General features: G+C 49.2%; 1 protein-coding gene across 3 annotated transcripts in view; it reads right to left on the reverse strand.

The window, feature by feature from the left end:
- The window catches only part of TBC1D5 (TBC1 domain family member 5), a 566,988-nt gene that overhangs the window by 2,760 nt on the left and 545,691 nt on the right, over positions 1–18,537 (reverse strand). For all 3 annotated transcript variants that reach the window (XM_043474806.1, XM_043474805.1, XM_043474807.1), the window contains one exon: positions 12,505–12,604. In XM_043474806.1, coding sequence (XP_043330741.1) covers positions 12,505–12,604 — 100 coding nt within the window. The remainder of the gene's footprint in view (positions 1–12,504; positions 12,605–18,537) is intronic.

The raw sequence follows: 18,537 nt of genomic DNA on the forward strand, positions 1-18,537 counted from the left end.
GCTTCCTAGCAGAATTCAATGCTGTTAATTCACCCCCTCTGGCTAAAGACCAGGTCCTCCTGGGGACAGAAATTAAAGAAACTATCTAAAAACAGTGGAAACAGTGGTGGGTTTTATTTTTGGGGGCTCCAAAATCATTGCAGACACTGACTACAGCCATGAAATTAAAAGACGCTTGCTCCTTGGAAGAAAAGTTATGACAAACTTAGCATATTAAAAAGCAGAGACATTACTTTGCTGACCAAGAGTTCATATTGTTTTTCCAGTGGTCATGTATGGATGTGAGAGTTGGACTATAAAGAAAGCTGAGCGCTGAAGAATGGATGCTTTTGAACTGTGGTGTTGGAGAAGACTCTTGAGAGTCCCTTGGACTGCAAGGAGATCCAACCAGTCCATCCTAAAGATCAGTCCTGGGTGTTCATTGGAAGGACTGATGCTGAAGCTGAAACTCCAATACTTTGACTACCTGATGCGAAGAGCTGACTCATTGGAAAAGACCTTGATGCTGGGAAAGACTGAAGGCAGGAGGAGAAGGGGACGACAGAGGATGAGATGGTTGGATGGCATCACCAACTCTATGGACATGAGTTTGAGTAAACTCTGGGAGTTGGTGATGGACAGGGAGGCCTGGTGTGCTGCAATCTTGGGGTCACAAAGAGTCGGACACGACTGAGCAACTGAACAACAACAACTTTAAAAACTTAAAAAAATATAAATGGTAAAGGACGTTGTCAATTCAACATGATGGTAAAAATAAAAGGACAAACTCATGGCTCTGTGGTTGTCGCCTGATAGCGATGCCTGTGGAGTCAGCGAGACTCAACCCAGGGTCTTCACAGGAGCTGTCTCTCTGTGTCTGCAGGAGGCCTGACCTTCATGCAGACTTGACCTGAAGACCTGCCGAGCCAGCTCTGACCACCGGTGTCACGCTGAGCTGCTCACCGACAGCTTCAGAGAGCGAGGGCCGTGGCCGTCTGCACGGCACGCCTGAGCCCCTGGTGCTGCCAGACTTGTGCTTCTGAGGAGGGGGTTCTTAAAGAGGGGTGTGCGTGAGTGAAAGTGCCCCCACCCCGCAGGACTCCTCTGGAGACTCTTGGTTGGGGGGGGGGGGCAGCAATTAAAATACATTTTTACAAAGGCAGAACCTGTGCAGGAAGGGGCTCACCCTCCACTAATGCTGCTCCCTCCCCTCCTGGGGCTGTACCAGGAGCCCAGTGACTCAGCCCGTGAGCCCAGCTCTCGGCCCTGCACTGGGTCGTGCTGTCCGAGGCTCTGCTCTGGGCCTGGCCCCATGGCCTCTGGTGCTCAGGCCGCCCCTGGCGTGCTCGGTGCCCGCGGGAGGAGACCGGGGGCAGCACTCAGCCTGCTCGGGCCTGGGGGCTCCGTCCTCGGTGCTCCTGCATCCTCCTGGGAGCAGCCTTCCTGCCCACCCAAACCGTGTGCCCAGGCCACCCTTGGGGCTCCTGCCGTCAGCTCTTCCATGGCGCTGACGAAAGCGCTGTCACACATGTTGCTAGCACAGGCCTCTGCTGGCTTATCGGTCGGCCATCACCCCCAGTGGGGTCTGGCTCAGGGTTACATTCAGCCCTCAGCAGGATAGCTGGCACACTTAAGGGGCACGGTGAGTAGTGACTGAGTGAGTGACTGAACAAACATGGAAAAACGCCCTTGGAACCTGCATTTCAAACTACTGAGATCCTTGTTGTTGCTGTTCAGTTGCTAAGTAGCATCTGACTCTTTGCGACCCCATGAACCACAGCAATCCAGGCCTCCTTGTCCATCACCAACTCCCAGAGTTTACTCAGACTCAAGTCCATGGAGTCGGTGATGCCATCCAACCATCTCATCCTCTGTCGTCCCCTTCTCCTCCTGCCTTCAATCTTTCCCAGCATCAGGGTCTTTTCCAATGAGTCAGCTCTTCGCATCAGGTGGCCAAAGTACTAGAATTTCAGCTTCAACATCAGTCCTTCCAATGAACACCCAGGACTCATCTCCTTTAGGATGGACTGGTTGGACCTCCTTGCAGTCCAAGGGACTCTCAAGAGTCTTCTCCAACACCACAGTTCAAAAGCATCAATTCTTCAGCGCTCAGCTTTCTTTATAGTCCAACTCTCACATCCATACTTGACTACTTGAAAACCTATAGCTTTGACCAGATGGACCTTTGTTGACAAAGTAATGTCTCTACTTTTTAATATGTGATCTAGGTTTTTCATAGCTTTTCTTCCAAAAAGTATTTCCAGAAAGGGGCAAGGCAAACACTAAGTCCCATCAACATAAGTCCAGCCTGACAGTTTATTAGAATCTTCACCAAGAATAAATCTACAGACCATGCTGACAAGTCCTCTTATAGACACCAGCAGGAAAACAGCAGCCTGAATTTATTCAGAATATGACTGGAGTTTATGGCTTTAGAAAGGCCCGCTTCAAAACAAGAAAGCAAGATGAATGGGAATGGGATAATAGATATAATTAGAGATGGAATCTTTTCGGTTTCCTTAAAAGCCTGTAACAATTTGTTCTCTCTCAATAAAAACACACACACACAAAATCCACTCAACAAGACACTAATGACAACCAAATGCAGAAAATTGACCAGACAGTTCTGTAGGTCTTTGGGAGGACTGAAAAGGTTGCCTTTGTGTTGACGACTCTGCCTGGGCTTTTAGGGCTGAGCTGGGAGGTGGAGGGCTGCCTGGGCACTTGGGAAGGGTGGAGGTTTGGCCCGCTGAGCCGCTGAGCTGCGAGGGTGCAGGGCTCTGCTCCTGCCATGGAGATGGGGCAGTGGGGAGCTCCGGGGGCCGAGAGGGAGCCCGGCTGGTGGGTGTGGGGGCGCCAGGGCCATGGTAGGAAGCCCAGGGCTCTCATGCCTGAGGAACTAGTGGAGGGAGGCCCATGGAGCCCACATCTAGCTCTGGGAGCCAGGAAGAGGTGACTGTGGAGAGCAAGCACTGTGAGCATCCTGCTTGCCCCAGGGACCGTGACCTCCTGCTGCCTTCTGGACGGTCTGCTGGGAGCACCGTCTGAAGCCAAAAGGCTCGGCCACACCGCCTGTTCCTGCCTTCAATGTGCTGGGACCCATGGCCGAAGCACTGAGGACCGAAGGCCTTCAGGGCCGAGGCTTCAGGCCGACAGGGCGGTCAGAGGCTCTGGCGGGGACAGAGCCGTCTGCAGAGGTGAGCAGGGACCAGAGGACACTCAGAGGCCCTTCCTCAGACAACGGAGACACAGGAGACCCCCGAGTCCTGATGGACCCGGGCAGGGAGAGGAGACAGGGTGGAGAAACTAGCTGTGGGCCTCGGTCAGGACAAGACGGATGACCAGTAAGGAAGCAAGTCTGCCTTTAACCTGCAGGGTTAGGCCTCGGGCTGCCATTGGTGGGAATGGAACTTTGGAGCAAGAGTTTCGCACATCCGAGTCTGAGTGTGTAGACCGACTCTCCCACTCAGAGCTGAGGTCTCACCACGTCCTGCTGGTCACGTGGGACGAAGACCCCATGGACAAAGGAGCCCTTGGGACGCCCCGCCCCCGGGACCCCAGGACTCCCCGCCCCGCTGGCAGACTCCCATGAGCCCCAGGACTTCAGGGTGCGGTGGGGGTGCTGGCGGGAAAGCAGAGGGCAACAGCGGGTAAGGAGCCGAAGGAGCAGAAGCCTCTGGTCCATCGGCCTCCGTGGGAAGGCCCCCGGCTCCTCCAGGCCTCTTCCTTCCCGTGTTCTCCTCCGCTGACAGCACGGCAGCCGCGGCCCCGACCTCACGGCCGCCGTCTCTGGAGTCTCAGGCCGGCGTGCTGGTGGCCCCCCACCAGCCCCTGACTGGATGCTGCCACGCGCCCTGCCCGGGAGGTCCTGGGACCGCCCGTGGCCCGCGCCGTGAGGGAAGCCGCAGGAGCCTCTGGGAGGCGCCCCGGGGGCTGACTTTGGGCCTCTGGGGCCTCCCCTGCCCGCATGCCCCTGGAAGGCATCAGGAGCCCGGCGGGTCCCTTCACGAGCCTGCGGACGATGGTCCCAGGGCCGCGGCAACAGCACCTGTTCGCACTGCCTGCCTCTGGGCTGCTCTAAGAAATATTCATAAGTAGCTTCCTGGTGTGTCTATTGTCTTGGGGGTTAATGGACCAGAAGCTAATGGACAAGTCTGCGGCTGAAAACAAGGGGGATGCGCGCCAGCGGCGGAGGGCCGGGTCAGAGCCGCGGTGCAGGTGCGCTGCCCTCGGGCCCCTGGAGGTGCTCCCTCCTGCCCCTCCTGCCATCCTCCCGCCGTGAGGAAGTCTGTCAAGACCCCACTTACACAGGTCACCTGCACGGATGCCGGTGAGTGAGAACTGGGTGGGATGCCCGCGGCCTCGTCCAGCAGCCAGACCGCCCGTCCCCAGGCAGACCACCCAGCCCCTCTCTCGGAAGGGGCCGCGGCCGGGGCGCACCCGGAGGAGAGGAGCCGGAGCTCCATGAGCTCGGGTCCTCCGCACGGCCTCCCGCCCGGCTTCCGGGACTCAGTCAGAGTTCACCTTTTTCAAGCTGACGAAAACCAAGATCTTGCACCCCGAAAGCCGACAGAGACATAAAACGTGTACTTTCAGGCTGCTTGCTCAGCAGCTCAGTCATGGCCAACTCTTTGCAACCCCACGGACTGTAGCCCATCAAGCTCCTCTGTCCATGGACGATCTCAGCAAGAATACTGGAGCAGGTTGCCATTTCCTTCTCCATCATTTTAAGGCTTACCTCAGCTCTAATCAACTGAACTGCCTAACTGCACATAAGCAATTTAGGGTTTAGAAATCCAAGTCCAAACAGATTACCTTCAGAGGCTGCTAAATACCCTGAATGCAAACATTTTTATTTAACTCACAAACTACTGACCGCGTAAAGCCTTTGCCTAGCCAGTTCCACCACACAGTGATTCAAGGTAGTGTTCACAACAGTTTTACTAATATACAACTTCTCAGTCACTAATGCATTACTTGAAGTAAGTCAAATCTGTGTGTAAAAAAGGAAAAACATAGTATCTTTTCATACCTCGTAATATTAAAGGCAGAAATGTGAACTGTTTAAAATTTTCAATGTAATGCACATTTTCCGTTCTAGTAAGAGGCAGAATAAATGATGATATAAAGGCTCTTTCCTTTTGTTTCTGTGAAGAAGGAAGATTATGTTCTTTATAATCTCCTTATATTTAAGCATTACCCATTACAGATGTTGGGACACTGAAAAGGGGAAAAAAACCTCATAAAACTAACCACTTCTATGGAAGTTCCACAGAAATCTCTTCAGTATAACAGTATATCAATATAACCCGTTCAAGCGTCAAGCCTCCCCTCTGCAAGGACCCTGTCCTGCTTATCTTACTCTTGTCACTGTCACTCAGAGACGAGGCTCCATGACTAAAAGTCCCCAGAAACCACCCAGTTCTGCACGGCACGTCCTGGTCTTCCGTTCCAGACAGGCCTGCTCACGGCATCCCTGGTCTTGGAGCCCCGGCCCCCAGTGCCTCTGAGCTTGCTGGTGCTCCGGGAGGACTGCTGGCATCCCTGGAGCCACGTGTCCCTTGAGGCACTGCTACTGAGGTATACAGCCTCTGCGCGCTCTCCCTTCTCTGAAGCCTCACTCTCCTCTTCCATTCACCTTGAGCTTGACTTTAAAGGCACTCCTCTATGTCACTCCACCCCCAACCTGTTGCTCCCCAAACCCGTTTTCACATCTGAGAGCAGGTACTGAGGAAATACTGCCTGAATGGCCAACGTGAGGCTTTCCAGCCAGCATGAGGGCTGGTTCTTATCTCTTGAGGAACAGATGCAGGTGAGATATTTTTCGGATGAAGAATGAAGGGACAGGAGCCCCATCACATGGATCCTGGATTGAACGGCGGGCGAAGGGAAGACGGTTAGTGCTGGTCTACCGAGAGCCAAGGACTGAGTCTGGTGCTGTGTTCAGTCTTTCCTTAGAAAGCAAAAGAGCAGATCACACAGAAAATATAGTCAAGGGTCCTACTCACATTTGGCTACCAGAATGGCTGAAGACTACACTCAGCATTGGGAGAGGAGCAAGACTTAGGAAACCCAAGGGAAGACTAGATCAATACGTGCATTACGAGTCTTCAGGTCAATAAATAGTTCTCTTAAGTGAACTGAGCGTGCTCAGCTCAGAGTTTCAAATCTGCACTGATCTCAACCGATTCGGGATTCTTCTCTTAGGATTCACCTGCTTGCCAGCCAACAGACCAGCGTGGAGCATGGCTTCTCAGGGTAAAATCTATCCTGTTCATGATATGGCTGCTACCTTCAAGTCCACTAGGAGAGATGCTGCATATGTTTTTCAACTTAGAAGGTCTCTAAGCTCCAGTAATGGTTAGATGCCTTTGGAAGAACATGTATTTCTAAAAATAAAGGCAGAAACAGCGAGGACCTCACTAATAGGAAAGAGCCCGGAGTTTTTACCACCATCTCCTCTCACTTGGGAGCAATGAGATACAAGTCTGGCTAAAGTTATCTTAAAATTACATCACTTAGTCAAATAAGACCCTCAGAACTGGCTTTAAGATGGACATATTCTTTGTGAATCTCAGGCCACAACAGTTTTCCCAGCCAATGACCCGTGGACAGTTGAGTGCCACTCCTCGGCTGGGAGCTGGATGCGGCCGTGGCGGTGACCGTCAGCTTCCTCATCCCAGGCCTCACCGGCCCCTACTCACAGCTCTTAGGTTCAGCCTGAGCCCCAAGGTCCTTGAACCTTCAAGCTTTTGATGTCAGGACTGTTTCTACTGAGGTGGAGGGTGGAGTGGACAAGTCTTTTGTCCCCTGGGTCATGAGCTGGACGGGCTGGGGTTAGAGGCAGTGGAAAAGCAGCCTGGTGTGGATATGGGGAAACAGGTTAGGCGGTCAAACACAGTTTAGAAAGATAAAGCGGAGGGGGGCTCAGGATGGGGGAGGTCACATGCACACCTGTGGCTGAGTCATGTCGGAGTATGGCAAAAACCATCACAATACTGTAATTAGCCTCCAAGTATGGCAAAAACCATCACAATACTGTAATTAGCCTCCAATTAAAATAAATAAATTAATTAAAAAAGATAAAGAATCTGGGAATTATATTTAAAAGAGAAAGACAGTGAGAGAATATTCAGTTTGGAAAAACAGGTGGGAAGATGGAGAGAGCCATGAAATGTAAAACAAAAGGATGAAAGATGAATCATCCATACTGAGACCACGTGATCAGGGAGGTGTTCTCGGAGCCCAGGAAAGGCTAAGAGAGCGTACAGTTTGGGGAGTTTTTCTCAACAGGGGTAGGGTTGGTACAGGTGTCCCTGGTGGCTCAGTGGCCAAGACTCCGCCTACAATGCAGGAGCCACAGGAGACATGGGTTCGATCCCTGGGTCAGAAAGATCCCCTGGAGGAGGGCATGGCAACCCACTCCAGTATTCTTGTCTGGAGAATCCCATGGACTGAAAAGCCTGGCAGGCCACAGTCCCTCAGGTCACAAAGGGTTGTTAAGACTGAAGTAACCTAGCATGCATAAGGTTGTTGCAAGAAATATGCTTCCAAAGCTCCTGATAATCAAATTTGGGGAGAAATGCCTTCCACAAGGAGAGAGCAAGGCTGGAAGAGGCCGAGGGCACATCAGTGTCAGGTGTGTGCAGGCTGCCTCAGGTCAGGGGGCGGGAGCACTCCGCCCACAGGGTCCCTGCAGGGCGGGGCAGGGACACGCTCACAGTGCTAGGAGTACAGAACTGCATTCTGCCCCAGTGATCTTAAGGTCTCTTGCTGCTAGCTGCTTGGTGTTTGTCACGAGTCAGTATCACCAGGTGCCCTGGGGGCTGCTGGAAGTGCAGATCTTCAGACCTTCAAGGCAAAATCTGCTAACAAGACCCTCAGGAGAAGTACTCATCCTGCAAGTAAACGCAAAGTCTCACATTCTTAATAATCAGAGAGCTTTCAGCAGTGTGGTTGACAGAGGAAAGCTGTCTGTTGATCACAGTTTCCTGCTCTGTTTCTCAGATGTCACTAGTTAATTGCCTGTTAAACACTTTCAAAAACATCTATTGAATACTGCTTTGCTTAAATATTAGCAAATCAGATTCATATAGCTCTTGCAGAGGCAAATAAACTAATTTTCCAAAAATGACCTCCTTTTACCACTAATTCTTGCATAAATATTATGACAAGTGCAAAATTGGCATGGATGTGTGACCCCAGACCCGAAGTCTGGCTCCCGACTGGAGCTGGGCCTCTGCAGGAGCGAGGAAAGAGCAGCTGAGGCCTGGGATGGGCCCTGGGCGCCTGTGCCAGCAAGCTCTGCATCCCTTGTCGCACCCAGGCCTCAGTTCTCGGTTTCCTCATCTGTGAAACAAGCAACAGCCGTGATGGCCTGGAGGGTGTCCACCTCGACGACAGGCTAAGATCTGCTGGGCTGCAGAACTCTAGCTCCCTTAATTCATTGCATTTCACCCTCCCGTTGTTTGTGTGAACCACCAATGAAAGGACGAGCCTCGGCAAATGAGTGTAAATACCGAACAGAGGCTGGAAACCCTCCCCTGGGAGCAGGCCCAGGTGCTCACAGATCAGAGAAGTGCAGGCAGCTCACCCACGTGCAATTACGTGTGAGCAATGGCAAGTCTAAAAATAGCCCAACTCAGCCACTGAGGTTCACACTGTCAACTGTCGGGATGACAGGGAGGGGTGTGACTATAGCAACAGAAAAATGAACACGTGAAGAAAATCTTCTCAAGTTGATAGGAAAAGTTTAGATTTAATAAGAGACACATTTTCAATTCCTGTCTCTAGATCTTTGAATTCACAGAGCTCAATTACGTTGAGGCAATAAAATGAGAATTTTGGTAGAATTTTGATAAAACAAATAATGCTTTCAGTTTTGGGTTCCAGAACCATAAGGAAATAAAATTGCTAACGAGTCAGTTTTATTGCCTCTGTAATTAAAGGGCCATTTAAACAAATGCCTTTCTGTAATTTTTAACTGAGATGCTTTTCTCTATATTTGTTTTGTTATAAAAGGTAGTCTTGAACTGTACTTGACATTTTAAGATAACACTGCACAACTGATGATAACACAGACTGATACAGAATTTCCTTGAAAGGAGCTCAGTGAAAATACTTAACGTCAGAAAAGGGTAGGAGCAGGATGAGAATCTGAGGCTGTCTGGGGACCTTGGGAGCGAGCGGCCAGGCTCAGCAGGGCTTTTGCCAAGGTGAGCAAAGGCACCACGCAGTTCTGGGCAAGCTGTTCTTGCTCAGAGAGCTCACGCACCCAACGTGAGGACCTGCAGATCCAACCCCAACATCTCTGCGTGTGGTCTGACCGAGGGACATTCAACAGGGCTGCTCCTAGCTCTCGCTGTCTAGCCGTGGGGCCCCACCCAGTCACTGCTCAGCTCCTCTGGTGGTGGGCTGGCGGGGTCTGCCAGGATCGGCCACCAGAAGGGACAGCTAGGAGTTAAGGGCAAGGGGGACTTCCCTGCTGGTCCAACGGCTAAGGCTTTACCTTCCAGGGCAGGGGGTATAAGTCCGATCCTTGGTTGAGGGACTAAGATCGCACATGCCTTGGGGCCAAGAAACCAAAACATAAAATGGAGGCAATAGTGTAACAAATTCAATAAAGACTTTAAAAAAAAAAGCTAAGAGGAAGGAGGAGAGGATTTGTGTTGCACACTCAACCAGTGCTGGCTTCATTTATTTTTTAGGCGTGGCTGCATCGAGTTCTAGCTGCAACATGCAGGGTCGTCCATGCTGACACGTGGGTTCCACAGTGAGCAGGCTTAGCTGCTCCATGGCATGTGGGATCGCAAGTCCCTGAGCTGGGATCGAACCTGCGTCCCCTGCATCGGAAGGCAGATTCTTAACCACTGGCTACTAGGGAAGGCCCTGTGCTGGGCTTTAAAAATATCTTAGTCTTGGCAAGGAACTGGTGAGATAGATCTTGGCATATCCATTTTATGTAAGATCACAAGCAGGCTGATCCCAGAAGTGATGGAGTCTGGTTTCAACCCCATGTCTGTATGATGCCTGCAAGCCTGTCTCTCCTGCTTAGGTATCACTGCAGCTGCTTTTTTTTTTTTTGGCTCTGCCCATGGCATGCAGGATCTCAGTTCCCTGCCTAGGGACTGAACCCATGTCTGGAAGCGTGGAGTCTTCACCACTGGATCTTCAGGGGAATCCTGGCAGCTGCTCTTAGAGGGGACTCTTGCCTGCAGCATACAGATCACCCCCAAGGTGCCAGTTACATGCACTTGAGGCATCTGCAGGTTTTCCAAGCAGACAGGAAGACTAGCCCCTTGGAAAGTCCCTCTGTGCTCTCCCTCACTTAGGCCACCACAGTCAATGGTTATTTCCACATCAAATATATTCTACTGTGCCACCTGCTATTTTCACTTCAGAATACATTATGAACAACTCTTTATGTATTTTAACCTTTATAAAGATTGCATTACTATTACTAGTGGATTTTTCAGTTTCAACTGTAGTACTACTTTACTAATCAGGAAAAACAGAAAAGTTTATATGGATAAAAATATGAGAGTATTAAAGTCATTTTTAAAGGATATAATAAGCAAAAAACTAAATCAACAGCTTCACACCTCAACCTTAATGCTTTCCTCAAGTTTTTGCTTAAAATCCAAACTGCCTACAACCCAGGAACACCCTGTGATAAAGTGTAACATACTCGGATGAAATAAAATGAATCCACAGGCCCCAGGGCCAGGGATCCTCAACCCCACTATGAACACGCAGTCAGGCCACTTCTACAGCAAAGAGGAGTCAACAGCTTTGTGAAGGGGTTCTGGCTGAAAGTGAAACATATACACAAAACAAATCTGCTTTTGTGGTTAGCTGAAAATTCACAGCTGATAAGAGCTTTTCTTTAATTAAAGTGTTTCCCCATCCCATGCAATGAGAAAAATGTTCTTTTACTGCTGACTAAAAGAGTAAAAGCTGTTTGGAAATCCTGAGGCTTAAGTAAAGCTGCTTTAAAAGCTGCTATGTGGACCAAACAACTTGGAAACATCCCACAACCGGATTTTTCTAGAGCTCCTAGAGTAAATATCTGCAGTCACTTCTTTGTTCTCCTACTTTGGTCAAAACCCAAAACTGAGTAACACAAAGGTCACCCATGTAGCCAGAGAAGAAAAAATTTCACAAAGTGTTTGTGCGCACACACACACATACTCACGGTTACTTTAAAATTAAAGTTGTATTTAAATAATAAAATTAATTATGGAATATATACCAGTTATTTATACACTACCTCTTCATTACTTCTTTCTGATGCACTTTAAACTGCTATAAGATGGGTGTAAAATTAATTCTATATGAATTTAGAAAGTTGACCGTGAAGAAGTGTACGAACAGTTTTGGAGTGGCAGGGACTGAATGTGAAGGGACCCACCTGCAGGGTTTATCCCACTGTCTCCTCCTCCAGAGGCCTCTCCCTGGAGGACGGAGGGAAGCCGAGGGCAGAGCAGGGCCGGGACGCAGCCTGGGGAGACGCGGGGAGGCAGCTGGCCTCGCGGGCCACGCACATCTCCATGTCCCTAAGAGATCACTTGTCACTGGCTCGAGGCCAGTGCGTTTGGGCTGCATCCTAACAAAGCCATTTTGGCCGCGTGTAATGGACTCATCTCCTGACAGGCTGAGCAACGGGTGGGGTCTGATGTACAGTCTGTCTCCAGTGAAGGCCCCGGATGGCCATGCTCGGGACTGCTAGAGGGAAGAGCACTCGGTGGCTCTCTGGTGCTCCCTCATGGAGGGGTGTATTCCAACTCCTCACAATGCCCCATGCTCACAGAGGGCACACTGGCCATGCCCATGAGGGTACGTCTCTGATTTTCCTCATCTCCTCCCAAACTATGGTGCTGGACCCTGGAGGACAGAAGGAAAGGATGTCCGCAAGTGGGCTGAGAATGGTCACCATGTGGAGTCTAAAAGTTCTGTAAGCATCAGGGGGTTCCTGAAGCACAGAGACCATTTCTAACACAAAACACAGAGCTTTCACTAATGTAGCAAGTAAGGCCCAGGACTCGGGCATGACACCGGCCGCTTACATGTAACCTGAGCATCACAGGAGGACACTTCTTAGGTTATTGGCACAATCAGAGGACGAAAAGGTCAGGGGCCCAACATGTATTTCAGACAGCTGATTAAAAAGATATATTTTAAAAAAATAAATCACTGCCAAACAACCACATGCGTGATTATGGACAGATTAGCACAACAGTGGAGTGGACTGTTTCATCTTGAAAGCTCAGCATTTTCTTTTTTTCAGGGTAGAGAGATACTTAGAAAGGGCAGTGTAACCATTAAGAGCTGAAATCTAGAGTCAGACTGCTTGATTCTGAATTTCTCCTCCACTGGCTGGTGTTATAATCTGGGGAAATGTGATTAATCTCTGCGCTCTGGTTTCCTCGTCTGTGAGGGTGACAGGAGGTAACTCATGGGAAGCACTCAACACACACGCCCGCGGCGGGGGTCGCCACCATCCCCAGGGGGGAGCCCTTCACTCACCAAGATGAGTGTCCATCACCTTCGCACAATATTTGCACATGGCATCCAGGTCATTCAACTGTCCTTGAAGGAAGGAAATTTGGGCTTCTAATTCTTCTTCCTAAAACGAAGAGGGCAAAGATACGAAAATGAAAAAAAAAAAAAAAAATCAAAGAAAATCCCAAGTCCTCCAAAAGGTCTGGACTGTTTTAAAGAGCCACCATCCATGTCTTTTTAGTCCTAGACAAAACAAATGAAAGCAACAAATAAACAACAGCAAACCCACTACTGCCACCACCAGTGAAACAGGAGGAGTAAAATGAGATTCAGAACAATTCTGGACTTTTAATTGGATGCTTGCTTCGTGCCATGTGTAAATGTTTACCCACACAAACTTGTATTAAGAAAGTACATAAAATACCTTCGATAACTTTTGAGCCACAAAATTGAGAGTCAATGGGACTTCGGTGGACCCAACTCCCTAGACAGCTGGTACAAAGCCATCACATTTTCTCATACACGTTTGAGAAACCAGAAATTTCCATCTGTTTAAAACAAATCTCTTCATTTTCTAGACCATGATAATCTCTTAAAACATGAGATTTCCCAAAGCACTTGGGAAAGTTTTGGCCCCACAGCCCACAGTTAGCTGCTCTTACATCTTCTCTCTTGATAGAATACTAGAGGATTTTATTTATTTGATTGTTTCTAGGGAAAAATACTCTGGGTGGGATAATTATCTACAATCTAACTGTAACAAACGGATAAAGCCTGGAGCTTTTGCTTTTTTAAGAAAAAAAGTAATGCATGTGAAAAATTTCCCAAGGAAATTTAGAAGATTAAGGGAGTTTTTCTCAGAGAAGAGAATAATCCTCATAATGTAAGATATTTTAAACCAAGTTAGTTGGAATACAAAGAAAGGACGTTGCCAGAGCTGGACAAGTCTGGCAGATTGATTTTCCAGGGTCAGACACTTATCTCGCCAAATGAGAATCCTCTGTTGTCAAAAAGAAGCAGAGAGAAAATTCCCAAGACACGCTTTTTCTTAAGAGACGGAGTACAATCTGACACACAGATAGAAATTAATGGCTGAAAAGGTGACTTGTAGGTGTACCACTTGTTAGCAATACACATACACAACACCTAAAAGCACTGTTTTTAATGGCTGCCTGGAAGATGAGCCTTTAGGAACATGCATTCAAATGCTTGATGCAGAAAACAGACACAGCGGTCGCTCTAAAAACAAATTATTGTGAAATGAGCACTGTAATTGCCCAAGCTTGAACCCTGTACTTCACACATCCCACCAAGCACAAAGGCCTCTCTTCTGATACTCAAGTAAAGACGACACAACCAGGAGCTCAGCCAAGGGATGATCATGGTGGCCTCGGGTCGGTGTTGCCAGGCGTTTTTCTTCTCCTTTTTCTCCTTTGGGTCTGCACAAACCTGAGCTTCCCTGTTCGCTCAGGACCCCACAGGAAAAAGAGAAAGAACGCTGCATCTGTTGGTGAACCTAGGTCATGATTCATCTCCAAAGATGGCCACCATCCATTCCTTCCTCGATGGACACGCTGTTCTGCTCATCAAGAGGTGGGGTCTACTTCCCTTCCCTGCAAATCCTGGCTGTCCCGTCACTTGCCTTGATCCAGAGAACACAGCAGAAGTCACACTGTGTAAGAGGCCTGCCAACTTCTGCTTCCTGCTGCTTTCACGAGAGGAAGGCAGCTACCATAGTTAGTTGTAAAGAAGATCAGGCTACGATAATGAACAAGAGGAGAGACAGTATGGAGAGAAAGGGGCCACAGGAGACACAAGGAGGTTCTAGACACGTGAGTGATGTCTTCCTGGACCTTTTATCCCAGCTCACCTGAAGCTGGCCAAGTCAACAGCAGGCGGAGCAGAAGAGCGGCCCCACCCAGCCCTGTCCACACGCCTGGCCTGAAAACCCGTGAGCAGTAGCAACGCTGCTTTGAGGGGTGGGGTTTGGGGTGGTTTGTTACACAGCAACAGATAACTGATGGCAGTGGGATGAAGGATCACTGGAGTGGTACATAGCACAAGGAAACCTGAGTTCTATTTCCGATCCTGCCATTCACAAGTCACGTAACCTTAAACAATCCTCTACCCAGTAAGGGCCTAACATCGACACTCTCTGGAGAAGGCAGAAGTTAGATACTTTGCTCCCAAGAGGTTTACAAGCTTGGAGTTGGAATAGGAAAGGTTTATAATTACCAGACAATGAGGCAGCGTACATGAAAATCTTACAGAGAAATAAGAATAGTTGTTCTGAGGATCCTGGTCCTGGCCTCCTGTCCCTACTATTGAACAAGTCACCTTTTCAATGTGTTACAGATACAAACCCACCTGGAAGGAAGAGTCTAGAACTGTCTTGAGGCCAGCACGTGGCAGTCTTTTGAGAGAGGGGCTCTGGCTGGAGTTTGTCCCTGCCCTTGGCTTCCAACTCGGGTGCTGACAGCCCAGAATGGACAAAGGACACCAGGAATGTACCACCAGCTGGTTAAAACCTCTTCTCCATTTACTCGCTATGAGTTTAGTTTGGATTAAGTGATCACTTTTTATGAGATGCAAAAGCCCTTGGGAGCCTTAAACCCCAGCAGTCATTCCTACCTAAACGGATTAAGTGTATTCTGGGAGGGAAGAAGAGCTGGAGAGGAGACAGTCAGAGGACACGGTCCAGCCTGTGGGTGGTGAGGTGCTGACAGCGGGAGGGAGTACAGGGCTCAGGGAGGTCTGCTCCCCCAAACACGTGGCCGTGCTGCTCGGAGCGTGACTGTAAGGAAACGGGCGAGGCTGAGACTGGCGCCCGCGGCACTGCGGCCCACAGCCCGCACGGGCGTGCAGGGCAGCCCGGGGCACGTGCCGCGGGAGCGCGTGGGCACACACACAGGCTTCCAGGCGGACACTTCTGCTCAGCACACTGGCAGCAAGTGAAGAGCATCTGGCTTGCCTAAGTCCTGCATAAACCTCAGTACAAACGGAATCTACGTGGCAGAAAACAGCAGTTTTCATTCCTGTAAGACCTTTTTTTCCCACTGGAAAGCTGACACAAAAGCCCAATTATGAGATAAAGAATAGTTGAGACAGGTTGAGGGGCCCAAGAAACTCTTCCATTTGGAATATTAAATCCAGTACATGATCTCGCTGGAGTTTGCTTAATCTGAAAATACACCCAAGCCCAACGATCACTCAGACTTTATAAATAGAAATGGAATCACTTGGCGGCACAAGGGTGGCTTGTCATTTATTCTTACTCTTTTATATAATTACAGGTAAAAGAAAGAGCCAAGAATCAAGCTTCCAAAATTGTGGGAAGAGACTTTCCATTTCTATCTTAGCTTCTGAGGCTCCACATGCCTCAGACATGTGGACATGCCTCAGACAGCTTTAGTCATTTGCTTTCATTAATGGTCCTCTGTAATCAAAAACAAATGCATGGCTAATTGCCTTGAAATTTTATAAAACCAACCAGTTAGTGTCATTTTCATGTATAAATAAGACTTGAACAATTGTTCAAGTGCTTGTTATATTTACTTTTGCATACATGTTCTGCCTTCTGTTACGGGAGGCAGGATGGTGGAAGCGGGTAGCGTGCAGGAGTAGACACACCTGGGTTCAATTCCTCTTTCTACCAGTTTGAAGACGCTGGCTGTGTAATCTTAAAGAGTTCCCTAATTCTTTGGTACCCCAAAGGTATTGATTAGAGCCAAATGGTAACACATGGAGAGTGTCTGGCACAGAACAGATACGCCATAAAGCAACTATTCTTTAATTTTTTAAATCAAGTCAAAACAACAGAACCGATTTTTAATATGGAGGTTGGTGATTCACTCTTAGAAAACACCGGTCTCTGGTTTAAACATCTTTATGTGGCTCTACCCAGAAGGGTGAATTAGAGGACTTGGGAGCCCAACTGACTCAAGTTCTGCAGAGCCACTGCCGTGTGAGGCGAGAAAGTGGTGGAGGATGAGGAGGTGGGCCACCGGCAGCCTCCGGGGAAGGATGGAGCACAAGGGCCGCTCTGCAGAGGAGCAGACTGCTGGCTTCCAACCCTTTCACAGGGACTGTGGCAGGCCCGGCCCTGGGCTCTGCATGCAGGAACTCACTTAACCCTCACAGCAAACCCACGCAGTAGATCCTCTCATTACGTCCCACATGGGACACGGGCTCCTCTGCAGGCCGCCCTCTCTGAAGCCATGTCAACGCAGAGATGGCGCTGTGAGAACCCATGTCGCCTGCCCACTACACCCAGTCCTTCCCTGTACATAGTCCTCCTTATACTCGATTACCAGGCCCTTCCGAGGAGTATCTTCGTATCTCAGTCTCCTTTAGGAGAAGCTCACCATTTTCAGTGTTCAGACCCACCCCTAAATGGCTTACTAAATCATTTCCCTTCATTCAGGTATGATCGTCTGTCTTCCGTTCCGTTTGTTGAATGATTTTCCTTTAGGTTGTATCAGGAGAAATGTGTTTTAAATTTGCTTTGTAAAAAGTGGTATTTCTACTACCATTCTCCTGGGAATAGTTGATCCATCACTACACTTCCACTCACATATTATATGTCTCAAACTGTCTAAACTGTTTTCTAAAATGTAGATTTTATAGATCGATTTTGTTAAATGCTTCACTGTCTTTACTTTCTTTCTTGGTTAATAACAGGATGAGTTTTTGTAGTTTATTACTTATTTATTCATTCATTTCTTCAACAAACATATTCAATGATACTGTGTTAGGGCTTGTGGGAAATACAATAATGAACAAGAGATGTGTTCTGACCTCTGCAAACTTAGGAAGAGGTAAGACTACACGTCAAGCATGAGGAGCAAGTCATTAAGCTTCGCAGCATATATGAGAGGATCTCACCATCTCGGGCAGGGCAGCCGGCTTCCAAGGTGCAGGGGTGGACATGACAGCAGATTTTCGGCAAGCAGCAGCATTTCTGATGAGTCTTCAAGACAGGGGACTTGGCTCAGAGGAAATGAGGAATATAGATGTTTTAGGAGGCAGGGACCCAGTGAACAAAGGAGTAGAACCAGAAAAGCGGGGAACCAGAGCAAAGAGCTGCAGCTGGGGCGGGGCGTGGAGAGCAGGAGCCTGGCTGGGCTGGAGGCTTCCCGCCCCCATTTCCTCCCCTTCAGAGATGGTGCTTTGGGGGCTGGGCCTGACCTGGCCCTGCCGGGAGTCCCAGCTGCAGCGGGGCCTGCCCACTGCAGACCTCAGCGCTCCTGGTCTGGAGAAAGGGGGACAGGAAAGGCCCGACAGCGGGGTCCGCAGAGCCCATGGGGATAAGACCAACCCAAGCGGCAGGAGTGGGCTGCACACTGTGGCCAAGAGACAGGAGAGAGCCTGCTGCCAGGGGACGGTTAGCAAGGGGCGGGGTGGGAAGGGAACAGAGAAGCTGAGGAAGCAGAGTGGGAACCCCTAACTCAGCTGATGCTTCAGAACTGAATTACACCAGATATTCCAGGTGAAGTGCTTTGCACATGGTAAATGCTCAATAAATGTTCCTTTTGCTGTCTCTAGATTAATATAGTTCTATACCATAAAGACGCTTACTCCTTGGAAGGAAAGTTATGACCAACCTAGATAGCATATTAAAAAGCAGAGACATTACTTTGCCAACAAAGGTCCGTCTAGTCAAGGCTATGGTTTTTCCAGTGGTCATGTATGGATGTGAGAGTTGGACTGTAAAGAAAGCTGAGCACCAAAGAATTGATGCTTTTGAACTGTGGTGCTGGAGAAGACTCTTGAGAGTCCCTTGGACTGCAAGGAGATCCAACCAGTCCATCCTGAAGGAGATCAGTCCTGGGTGTTCACTGGAAGGACTGATGCTGAAGCTGAAACTCCAGTACTTTGGCCACCTGATGCGAAGAGTTGACTCATTGGAAAAGACCCTGATGCTGGGAAGGATTGAAGGCAGGAGGAGAAGGGGACAACAGAGGATGAGATGGCTGGATGGCATCACAGACTCGATGGGGATGGGTTTGGGTAAACTCCGGGAGTTGGTGATGGACAGGGAGGCCTGGCGTGCTGGAA

This window comes from Cervus canadensis, chromosome 7 (genome assembly GCF_019320065.1).
Source record: "Cervus canadensis isolate Bull #8, Minnesota chromosome 7, ASM1932006v1, whole genome shotgun sequence".
NCBI lineage: Eukaryota > Metazoa > Chordata > Mammalia > Artiodactyla > Cervidae > Cervus > Cervus canadensis.